The 11980-nt window shown below is 33.6% G+C and overlaps 2 protein-coding genes across 3 annotated transcripts; one reads left to right on the top strand and one right to left on the bottom strand.

Moving 5' to 3' along the window:
- Window positions 1-1020: 1020 nt before the first annotated feature.
- On the top strand, window positions 1021-5526 carry LOC108343291 (asparagine synthetase [glutamine-hydrolyzing] 2). Of its 2 annotated transcripts, XM_017581481.2 has the most exons (13): window positions 1021-1100; window positions 2066-2204; window positions 2588-2683; window positions 2878-3019; window positions 3131-3321; window positions 3559-3720; window positions 3820-3900; window positions 3999-4220; window positions 4317-4451; window positions 4534-4614; window positions 4697-4783; window positions 4871-4978; window positions 5059-5526. In XM_017581481.2, the coding sequence occupies exons 1-13, from the start codon at window positions 1021-1023 to the stop codon at window positions 5272-5274; spliced, it is 1740 nt and encodes a 579-aa protein (XP_017436970.1). In that variant the 3' UTR covers window positions 5275-5526. The 2 variants fall into 2 exon arrangements, with proteins under 2 accessions (XP_017436970.1, XP_052735088.1); XM_052879128.1 differs by lacking the exon at window positions 1021-1100 and having other exon boundaries at window positions 2059-2204.
- Window positions 5527-6641: 1115 nt separating this feature from the next.
- LOC108340985 (protein PMR5) lies at window positions 6642-11744 on the bottom strand. The gene is made up of 5 exons (XM_017578576.2): window positions 11241-11744; window positions 10676-10847; window positions 10005-10183; window positions 9684-9842; window positions 6642-7159 (listed from the first exon to the last, which is right to left on the bottom strand). Exons 1-5 carry the CDS (start codon window positions 11576-11578, stop codon window positions 6817-6819), a joined length of 1191 nt encoding a protein of 396 aa, XP_017434065.1. The 5' UTR covers window positions 11579-11744; the 3' UTR covers window positions 6642-6816.
- Between the last annotated feature and the right edge of the window lie 236 nt (window positions 11745-11980).

Raw genomic sequence — 11980 nt, 5'->3', positions numbered from 1 at the left:
ATTTATATAACAAATCCTAACACATACAATCATTTATATTAGACTTGACTATTCAAATACATGTATTGATATCAAGCTATGACTAGTATACACAATGTTATATTAATTTTTATAAATGAAAATTACATTAGTTATGTTTTCTTTTATTAAAAAATAAATAAAAGTTTTTAAAGTCAATTGGAAACTTCCCTAATCACTAATTAATTAATTAGTTAATTAAAATACTGGTTACATTCAGAAATTAAAATATTGGTGACGAAACATCCCAATTAAATCGAATTCCAATATCAAGTAATCTCACAAGAATCTTAACACTTGGCCTAATAACTAGAATAATATAAACACATATAAGAATAATATTTTCCACTTTCCAACAATTAAATATCTGAAAAACAGAACCCAAGCTGACGTAACACTTAATTGATTCTCATAAACTCTCGAAGAATTTAACCAAAGAAAAAATTATTAAATTTGATGATAAAGTGATAAACATCTCTCTCTTCAATCTGAGACGAGACAAAACGGGAAGCAGCGAATCGCTCGTAACAAAAGTGAAAAGGAATCAAATAATAAAATAAAAAATAGAAAATAAAAAAAAATTGTAATACAATAGTAATAATTAAAAAAGTGACAAAAATATCCCATAGCAAACCACGTCATACCACGTGGCGATACGCAAGAGGAAATTGGCGGTGGTCCCTGTGTAAGGGACCGGACACCCCGTAGCCGGTTAAATTTCCCACGGCATTGTGAAAGCGACATCAGACGAAACGACGCGTTTAGGCTCCAATTTTTGCATATAAATACGTGTACGTTGTTATGTGAATCACTTCACTCTTTACGTGTTGTCCATTCCCCTCTCATTGCTTCATCTTCGTTTCTCAGATAATTTCCTTCTTTCTCTGTTTATCTTCTCTTTTTATCATTGATCTCTCTTTCTTTTCTTCCTTTTTCTCTCTCAAGATTTTCTCTCTTCGTCATACTTCACATATCATATCATAGCAATTTTATCATAACGCAATGTGTGGCATACTTGCTGTGCTTGGTTGCTCTGATTCATCACAAGCCAAGAGGGTCCGCGTCCTTGAGCTTTCTCGCAGGCAATGATTCTCTTTTTGTCTTCTTCTTATTCACACAAAATCAAACAAAGCAAAATTAATCTTGAGCTGTTTTCTTTTCAAATACCCTTTGCTTAACTTTGATCTTTCTATTCAAAGTTTATTGTTTTGTGCATTTTTTCCCAGCCCAAAAAGAACAATTCTTTTCTAACTGAACTTTTCTATGCTAATATTTACTGAAAAGTGGAAAACTCAGCGTGATGGTAACAGTATTTTTAGCAGCTAATATACTGAAACTTAATCAACTAGCTGTAAAAAATGACTATGACACTTAGGAAGAGATAAAAGATGGAAAAATAAAGTGTCCCAAAGTTGTTGTTTAAATTATCATTATTATACTCTGTACACTGACAGGAGAGCAGAAGAACCATAAAAAAAGGTGGTGCTTGTAATTTGTTTCCTTGTTTTAAGTTTCATGGTGGTATCTTTTAGGGAAAAAAATTGTTGGACACTAATCTTTAGTTAATGCCAAGAGAGAAGTGTTTGCAAAAAGTTATATGATGTGATAAAAATCATGATAAAGTAAACCTCTATGCTTGTTATTTTCTACTATCAAGTTCATTCAATATTTTAAAGGGAACGACTAAAACATATGTAAGTGTTAAAATCATAGTTATTACTTAATATTGGGGGCAGTATGATGCCAACCTTTTAGATGTAACAAGTATTTAAGGATAAACATGTTTGGACTTTGACAAGCTAAGTGGATTCTAGAATAAACAAGTGTTCTGGTTAGATCATTAACTTATTTGGATAAACCAGTGGCATGTGGGGTCCACCTTGCTGTGAAATTATTGGTAACTTTGTGGTGGGAAAGTACAACAGAAGAACAGAAGTTGGAAAGTAATGGATAGGATAGGAGTTAATTTGTCTGAAAGTGCTAAAGGAAATTTTCAAAGTGAAGTTTGAACAAGTAGTTAATAATTTGCCATTCGATGACGTCACAGATTGAAGCACCGTGGTCCTGACTGGAGTGGGCTCCACCAATATGGAGATTGCTATTTGGCTCATCAACGGTTAGCCATAGTTGATCCAGCTTCTGGTGATCAACCTCTCTTCAATGAAGACAAAACTATTGTTGTTACGGTAAGCCTTTGTTCAATTATTTGAACTTACACTGTCATGGTATGGAAAATTGGTAATAATACACAAGAAAGTAGAGTCCTGCAAACACAGATTAGTCCGAAGTTATGAGCTTTAAAGTACTGTGTGTGAATTATGTCCATGAAAAAAAATAGTGTTGTTAGACTTTAACTATAATTGTCTTCAAAATCATTTAAACAACAGCTTCTGTTAATTTACACTGATTTACAATTTGACTATTAAACTCATGATACATAAATAGAAATACAAAAAACTGGAATGTATACCATAGTAACATATAGCTTTTGTTACATTTATTTATTAGTCTTACGAATTTAACAGCGATGAATTATGACTCACGTTAAATGTCATCCACTGAAAACCAGGTGAATGGAGAGATCTACAATCATGAAGAGCTCAGGAAACAATTACCTAATCACACGTTCCGTACAGGAAGTGACTGCGATGTTATTGCTCACCTGGTTAGTCATCTTTATGTATAATTTTGCAACAATTCTGACCTGGTCATGTATGCATAAAACCCAACAGAAACTTTATAAACTTTTTTGTTTTATTCATTAATTCTTGTTAACACTTCTTGAAGTTTTCATTTCTGTGGCTACTCATGATTGGATTTCTTGTTCTTATCATCTGTATGTTGTTGGTGTTGTTTTAGTACGAGGAGCACGGAGAAAACTTTGTGGACATGCTTGATGGTATATTTTCATTTGTTCTGTTGGATACCCGTGACAACAGTTTTATAGTGGCACGAGATGCAATTGGAGTCACTTCCTTATACATTGGTTGGGGTCTAGATGGTAATGATAAAATATGTGCCCTGCTTTTGAATTGAATTTGTGTGTTCTATTTGAAATCAACCAGCAGATTTGGATTGAATAATAGTGACTAATTTGCATACTTTTGTTCAGGCTCTGTGTGGATTTCATCAGAATTGAAAGGGCTAAATGATGATTGTGAACATTTCGAGTCTTTTCCACCTGGTCACTTGTACTCTAGCAAAGAGAGAGAATTTCGTAGATGGTACAATCCTCCATGGTTCTCTGAGGCTATTCCTTCAGCCCCTTATGAACCTCTAGCTTTGAGGCATGCCTTTGAGAAGGTAAGATACACAGAAGACTCAACACATCATTGTAATTGAAAGTTTATCCAAAAGCCACCAACTTGGTTAGCTTTGGAAAAGCCTTCGTGTAAACTATTTTTAGTTTATTTCAATAAGCTTCATCTAGAAGCTTATCAAATATGCTTTCAGGTGATAAGCTTTTATTTAAACATGTAGTTGATTAAGTTGTTTATCCAAACACAGCATTTTCATAGAAACATTGAATGTTATTTGCAGGCTGTGATCAAAAGGTTGATGACTGATGTTCCTTTTGGTGTTTTACTCTCTGGAGGTTTGGACTCTTCATTGGTTGCAGCTGTCACGGCTCGCTACCTGGAAGGCACAAATGCTGCCAAGCAATGGGGAACAAAATTACACTCTTTCTGTGTAGGACTTGAGGTGCGTGTGTACCTATTCTTGCAAGTGTTGTAGCTTTCTTCAATAAAAGAAGGAAACCATGAAGTTTGTCTTAATCTTTAATTATATTATGCTGAGTAGGGTGCACCAGATCTAAAGGCTGCAAAAGAAGTAGCAGATTACATAGGAACTGTCCATCATGAATTTCACTACACTGTTCAGGTATATATACATGAGATAGTAGTTTACTGCTCAAAATTTGGGGGCATTTTGATGTACAAAATCATAATTAATGAATACTTTATGTATGGTAATTGCAGGATGGCATAGATGCCATTGAAGATGTGATTTACCACATTGAAACATATGATGTAACGACAATTAGAGCCAGCATTCCCATGTTTCTTATGTCTCGTAAGATTAAGTCACTAGGAGTCAAGTGGGTTATCTCTGGAGAAGGATCTGACGAGATCTTTGGAGGTTATCTATATTTCCACAAGGCACCCAACAAAGAAGAGTTTCACCAAGAAACATGCCGCAAGGTTACAGGGTTATCATACTTATTGCCTGATCAATTTAATTGGCTGGACTTTTGAAGTAAAAGGGCTAATAGATGATACTTTTTCTATTTAATGCAGATTAAAGCACTCCACCAATATGATTGCTTGCGAGCCAATAAATCGACCTTTGCATGGGGTCTAGAAGCCAGAGTACCATTTTTGGACAAAGAGTTTATCAAAGTTGCAATGGACATTGATCCTGAGTACAAAATGGTAACTGCTGAGAAAGTTGCAATACACCATCACTTAAAAAATGTTACACTTAATTAAGTGGTTTACTACTTCATATTTTCAGATAAAAAAAGAAGAAGGGAGAATTGAGAAATGGGTACTGAGGAGGGCATTTGATGATGAAGAGCATCCTTATCTGCCAAAGGTAATCTCATTTGCAGCAAAGTTTTACAACGTTACAGAATTCATTTTGTTGAACTAACATGATAGAGTTTCATTTTATGCAGCATATTTTATATAGGCAGAAAGAACAATTCAGTGATGGAGTTGGCTATGGTTGGATTGATGGTCTTAAAGCTCACGCTGAGAAACATGTACAACTTGAAGAAAACTCTTTTTCTCTTATTATCATAACATTTGATATTGCTAACTAATTATTGGTTCTTCAAATTTTCCTAAAGGTAACTGATAGAATGATGCTCAATGCTGCTAACATTTTCCCATTCAACACTCCAACCACCAAAGAAGCATACTACTATAGAATGATATTTGAGAGGTTCTTCCCTCAGGTAAATTGAATCAAAGATACCAAGACATTGAAAAATCCATGCTGATCTAAATCCATGTGTTCCTTAATTTGATTTTGCAGAACTCAGCTAGGCTCACTGTTCCTGGAGGACCAAGTGTTGCATGTAGCACAGCAAAAGCTGTTGAGTGGGATGCTGCATGGTCCAACAACCTTGATCCATCTGGTAGAGCAGCACTAGGAGTGCATTCATCAGCTTATGGGAACCAGGTGAAAGCTGTAGAACCAGAGAAGATCATACCCAAGATGGAAGTTTCTACCTTAGGAGTTGCCATCTAGAACAAGCATGAGCCATAGCAAAGGACTATTAGAAATACTAGTCATCATTAATGAAATTTTGCCTGCTTTGTATTTTATCCAGGCAATGTCATATTATAGATAAAGGCTCTCCTTATCTTCCGGTGTTAAGTGTTGTTATCAACTTCTTGTGTTTACTTTCAATCTGTCACCTTACACTATCATAATTGTTAAGTGTTGTTTACCTGGCTCTCTTGTATCAGTTAAATTTGAATGCAAACCCCACTGTTTCAACACCATCTGTCACCAAAATTGAATCATAATATATGTTGGCCTTAGCACGGACATGTGAGTGTGATGACATGTCAATAGGAATAAAAAGATTGAGATTTTATTGCTCCTTTGCACGGACATGGTAATGATATTTCAATGGAAAAAACTTCAAGTTAATGATATGATCCAATATAAGATTGCATCTAATGGAATGAGATTAAGGTGAAATTTTCAATACTTTCAATACAGATAAGAGAAAGAGAGAGCAAATTGAGTGGGAAAAGTATGGAGAATAATGGAGATAAAATGGAGAGAGTAGATTTATATTGTTTGTATATCAAAGGATATTTCTAAAAGAAAAAGAGAAAAGGAGAAAAAATTGAAAATTTAACTTAAAAATGATTTTTTTTTTCCTTTTTGAAATTTTAGTTTTTGAAAACAACTTTTCGCGTTTTTGTCTTTCTCTTTATTCGTTCTTCGACTAAATAAAGAACTAACACTACAAAAATATCCCTTCCTTCTAATAATGCAAGCATGTTTCAAAGGTCACATGCATTTACTCCTAACAAAGACTTTAATATTATGTTTGGATAATAGGGAGAAATGAGAGAGGGATTAAAAAACAAGTTCTTTTGAATTGAGTGAAATAAAAAAGAAATAAGTAAAAAGTTTTAAATTTGTTTTTAATAAATAAGAAAAATGAAAGTAAAAATTGTTATAAAATGATCACCATACCTTAGTATGCATATTATTTTTACTTTTGTTTTCAAAGAAAAACTAGTCCTAAAATATGAAATACCACGTACATGAATGCATAACCAATTTCTGCCAAGTTTATCTCTTTGATTATAAATAAAATATTTATATTTATTAATCCCATAAATATTATATTAATCGCAAAAGATCTTAGGACTCAATATTTTAATATGCTGAAATTAAACGTTATGAACTGTAAATTACATAATTAAAAAATAACTGAACACAAATCATGAATGTGAAATATATCTTTAAGAAATGTAGTAGTTAATATGACTTATTCGGATCAAGATCTTGGTAAGTGTGATAGGTTACATTTGATACACTAACTTTTCTTACTTTGATCTACAGATTATCCCTTCTTCCTAAGATTTTGAAAATAAATAAATAATTCTTTCATTTCATTTCATTAGCATATCCTTTACACATGACAGAGTTGAGTTGCTGCTATTATGTAACTATCTAACCCTCTTAATAAATGCATTATCACCTATTGATACTCATAACAACAATGAAGTGGAAGAAATGTGTTAATTAGTTAGCAAAGAACAAAACTTAGTAGAACAAAGCAGTGTAGAAAAGTTCATTCCAAGTATCTGGCAGTCCAGGAAGACACCAGTGGCTACAATCTGCAGAATAGTCAGGTTTGGCTCTCTGTTGAGGGTTCAAATCACCACTGTAAATGGAGGGATGTGCATCTTTTCTGAATGCTGATAGCATTGTAATGTCAAGAAGATATGCAGGGTTGCTCATTTCTCTAATTACCATGTCTACAACCCTCATCTGTTCAGGGTATACACCAGGATATGTAGTGCCGGTGCTCATAATTGGAGCAGTTTCACCATAGCAGTTCTTTGTAGTTAGTCCTGCTGTCACTCCAGAATTCCATTCATTTGGGCTGCATGGCAATGACACGGTTTCACCGATTTGTATAGTGCAATTAGTACAAAAAAGACAGACTTGGTTAACCAAATTGATGGTTTTTTTTTCTTCTTTTGTTTTTTCAAGGAGGTTCATTAGGGGAGATAACACATATATTTGACATTAGTCCTGTTGGAAATAATTCATCTGAATCAAAATTTCACATTGAATAAAACAGAAAAGTTAAGATGAATGACTCGTTACCTTAAGGTTTTAGGTTAAAAATGAAATTTAGGCTAAAGTTATATATATAATCTCCCCTTAACGACACCTCTATATGAAAAAACTATCAGCAACTCACGTAAGTAATTCACACCACTTTTAATGCAAAATCTCAAGACATTGGATTTATGAGTTAGACTTATATTTGAATTATTTCCAACACAAATCACTAATGAAGATTTTACAAAATGTTAAATGTGACATTATTTGTGAAGCACAAATCTCTTTTTTTTCCTCTTTGTACCACAAATTAATGCCACTTGCATGGATGCATATACGTAGTATAATGAGAAGGCTTGTGTTTAGAAACTTTGCAGATTCTTTTTGTTCAAGGATTGACTAAGTTTAACTCACTAGTTATCATTTGGTACTTTTATGTTTTTGGGTACAAAATTATTCATCAAAGTCTTTCAATGAACTAGTTTACATCTCTTGATACATAATATGACCGATTCGTTCAATGTTATTTATTATACATAATAGTTTGTAATTGAATGCATGTACGAAAACTTTATAATGCAGTGAACATAAGATTGTCTCATAATTGTTTATTGTAATTAATATAATTATTAATAGCTATTAAAATATTATAACAGTAACTTATATATAAAATTAAGAATTAAAAATTATTATTATGTGGACTATAAATTAAGTTAAAAGCAATTGAAATGAAAAATAATATTAGTCATAAAGTTTAGTATTTATAGGTTAAATTAACAATAAAAAAGTCACCAAAACTTAAAAAGTGTGAGTTTTTTAAGAACCTTAAATGCTCAGGGCATCGGAAATTGACTAAAGCATTTCATAGGAAAAAAGGACAATAATGACCATATTGGTCAATAGCGATTTTATTTTATTTTGTCTAAAAAAGTTGTGTAATTGTTAAGGTCCAAAAGCCCATAAATCAGTATTGGGCTCCAGATCTAGACCAATGGACTAAATCTAGCCTTGCCTTGTTAAAATATGATAAAGTCTATATTCTTACTTTTTACATCACTTTACTTTTAATGGCACAATGCCACTCTCCTTTGTTTTTTAACTTTAGTTTTAAAATCTCTAAAAAAGAATTTATAGCTAGAACTTTTGGAAAAAAAAATTGATAAAAATTAATACATTTGAAATTAAAAACTTTAAAAATGAGAAGTCCATGTCACATCATCATATGGCATTTAAACAAGTGTTGAATGAGAAGCTCAAAGATAAAAACATATGAAAGGGGCCCACACATAAATGTTTTATTTTATGTACAAAAGGTATTTAGTAGGCAATTAAAACAGTTGATACATGAATTTAATTTCACCCACACATTTTAAAAGAAAAAACTGAAATTTTCTCAGACATGCATCAACATTATTATGCATTAAGGAACAACTTTTCTTCAAATTGAATTGAGATATCAGATTGTTTAAGGCTACTAAAAGTGCCAACCCACTTCTTGTGAGCATCAGTATTCACAAAAGTCACTAAAAAGTCTCTTTTGCATAAATTGCAGAAGTATAATCCAATTTTTCATCTTTTCTATGTTAAAATACTCGTACATATAATATAGAAACTAAAGTAAAGTTCAATAATATTAATCAAATTATCAATGATAAGAAACAAACAACAAAGGGCTTTCTTATGTGTACTTAGACACTCTTTTATGTATGCTGTTCTTCTAAATGCAGTAACTCATTCAGAGGCAAGATAACAAATGGTGTAAAATTTAAGTTTAACTCAACTTTGCAAAAACAATTTCTAAATTTCTAAGATGATGTTTTCATCAACAATGAATTTTAAATCTAACTTAATTTTATAAAATTAATTTATAAAATAAAATTTGTATTATAAATTGATCTTATTTTTAGTTGTTATACTGTTCTAAGGTGAGATTTCCAACACACACTAATATTTGAGCTTCTCATCATCAACTAAGATTACTCATTTGATGGTCACCCATTTATAGAGAGCTAAAAATCCATAATCAACAGTACTAAATGCATTATTAAAAACACTGGAGAAATTATTGACTAGTGACCACCAGGCAAAGGCAAAAGTGTCTGCCAGACTGATGGAGATAGGACAAAGAGCTAACACAAGCACGTGAATTTCAGCTCTAAGATAGGTAACTATAATGGGTCAAAAGAGGAGGCTCTTAATCCCTCCCTTAACTCATCAGACAGAGGCAGATTTATACGAGTTGGACATGCTATTCCAATTGAACAAACACAATTAGAAAAGCCACACTATGTTACAGTACAATAATTTAAGAGAGAGAAATGCAGGGTCAGAGTTCATACTTGGTATGTGAAGGAGAAATTCCCAGAAAGAACACCTTGGTTCTGCTTCTGTCAATATTGCTGTCCACCCAATTAGCCCATGTTCTCATACCCCTTTCCAAAGCTGCTAAACGATCCATGTCTGGATAGTATTTGCTTCCTAATTCAATGTAATCCCACCTGCACTTATTATCCAAAACACCAAATTACTTCAAAATTCACTTCATGATTTAAGAAGAGAAAAAAGTGCAGACTCAATCAATCAGAAATCGAAATCATACTCAGCATCACACATACTTAAGGTAGTAATGACAGTAAAAGTTTACAATATTATTTGCCTACCCTTGAAGAGAACCTTGATGCTCCCACCAATGTCCAGTGTTGAAAGAAAGGACATCAGCATTTCTCCATAGGTCACCATTCCCATCAACCTCCTCCAGCCTCAAAATTCTCTTCCCTTGGACCACATCAATCTCTACCAGATAAGGAGCTCTGTAAAATGAAATGGTAACACCGTAGTCCTGCACATAGCATACCAAAACCCAGTCATGACTTGGGACCATCTTTTGCAGCTGTAACATGCTGCTTTTATACAAGTCTACTTTATACAAACAAAAAAGCTTGAACATAATTTAGTGTTCCAGTTTGCATCAACTACTCCAAATATAATGGCTTAATAGTACATCTGGGCCCCTCTCTCAGAACCTTTTACAACAGATACTTTGTCTTGTTGAAAATATCAGAACCTACTCCCTCTCTAATTTCGAATGAAGCCTAACAAAGAGGGACACTGCACAAACTGTTCTGATCCAGGAAAACCACTGTGCTTACTTTCCTTTTCCCTAAACCAAAATTTGGAAAACTTTGCCCAGGAAATAATAGGGATCATTAACTGACAACATCATGACCTAAATCTAAAATCTCAATTAATGGAAAATAAAAATAGTGAGAAAATGTCCAGTGGGTAAACAAACATTATGATTGCTCGGAAGAAAAGCAGTGTTCTCACTCACCAAGAATCTGAAGGTTGAGAGTGGTTCCCCTCTGACTAATTGTGTTTGTGTCTGAGGAACTGCAGTGTATATCATGCAAATCAACGACTGCCATTGATTGCGCCCCAGTGAGTCACCCACAAACATCACCGTTTTACCCTTCATTTGCAGCAGAAACTCCTCCCCATTGAACCTACCATGAACATGCTACAAAACCATTTAGAGGCATACATAGCATACTTGGGTCTTCTCATTCAAAATTTATCAAGTTTAAAGAAAACCCAAAACAACTGGGAAACATTTTCTCATGTCTGACATCACCCTTAATCAGCTATTTGAATAACCTTGTTTTTTTAACAGGTATGTTCCTTGAAAGAAAAACATATTCTAAATATTAAATCATTCCACCAAACTCAACCCCAGCTGGTGAACAGTCTTGTTTACTTACACTCAAAAGTGAAAGCAGTTTTCTGAAACTAGAAATCAAACACATCCAAAGACACCATTTTCTGCAGAACAATTAACTTGAAGAAAACTAAAAATGTCATCTTTATGCACAAGTCTTTGTTTTGAGCTTGGGGGGTACCTTGGGAGGTCACAGTTGAGGGGTCTCCATCTGTATCTGAGGTATTCGGAATCCGGGCGACCAAACATTTTGCAGTTGAACTGTGGATCTATGATGGGGCAGTTGGAGGATTGGTAGAGAGGGTATGAGTCATCTTGGATCCAGGTTCCCACAAAGAGTGCACAGTTGGTTTGGTTGGCATGGATCATGGGTCTCTGCTGGCGGAGAGTGTTGTGGTGATGTCTCAAGCTTAGAAGGAGGGCACAGGAGGCTGTGTGGTGGTGAAGGGAAAGAAGGAAGAGAAGAGCAAACAAGTTTTGAAAAGCAGCAAAGGGAGACTGAAAATGGAGAAGTGCCATTGCAGAATCTGTGGAGAGAAAGAGAGAGAAAAAAGGTTGAAGACAAAAAGGACAGGGAAAGGGGAGAGGGAAGAAGGATGTTTGGACTGTTTTGAAAAAATGTGAATATATAAAGGATTGAGTTTTTTTTGTTGTCTGTGAATAAAATCATGCAAAACAATGGTGCAAGTTTTGTTTGGTTGTGTATATGGGAAGAAGGTAGATCAAATTCTTCAAAGTGAGGTAAAAGAAATTGTGCTATTTTAGTGTAAGCATAAGTAATTTTAAATGGAAGTTCAGTTTATCATCTTAAGGACACTAATCTCATTAACATAATCAATTAAGTATAATTATTGAATAAAAATATTGTACAGTGATTTCTTACATTGTTCATTGAAAAACTATTGAATTTGGACATGAAAC

The sequence above is a fragment of the Vigna angularis genome, chromosome 6 (genome assembly GCF_016808095.1).
Source record: "Vigna angularis cultivar LongXiaoDou No.4 chromosome 6, ASM1680809v1, whole genome shotgun sequence".
NCBI classification, from domain to species: domain Eukaryota; kingdom Viridiplantae; phylum Streptophyta; class Magnoliopsida; order Fabales; family Fabaceae; genus Vigna; species Vigna angularis.
Note: the sequence above shows the minus strand (reverse complement) of the source record. Positions and strands in the feature narration are given on the sequence as shown.

Bases quoted from the DNA above. Each gene is read 5' to 3' on its own strand.
- LOC108343291 (XM_017581481.2), top strand. From the start codon at position 1,021: ATGTGTGGCATACTTGCTGTGCTTGGTTGCTCTGATTCATCACAAGCC. The intron at 2,684-2,877 runs GTTAGTCATCTT...GTGTTGTTTTAG, and splicing joins GCGATGTTATTGCTCACCTG to TACGAGGAGCACGGAGAAAA. The intron at 4,452-4,533 runs GTAACTGCTGAG...TCATATTTTCAG, and splicing joins TTGATCCTGAGTACAAAATG to ATAAAAAAAGAAGAAGGGAG.
- LOC108340985 (XM_017578576.2), bottom strand. From the start codon at position 11,578: ATGGCACTTCTCCATTTTCAGTCTCCCTTTGCTGCTTTTCAAAACTTG. The intron at 10,848-11,240 runs GTACCCCCCAAG...TGTTCATGGTAG, and splicing joins CTCAACTGTGACCTCCCAAG to GTTCAATGGGGAGGAGTTTC. The intron at 10,184-10,675 runs GTGAGTGAGAAC...TGCTATGTGCAG, and splicing joins TCTCAACCTTCAGATTCTTG to GACTACGGTGTTACCATTTC.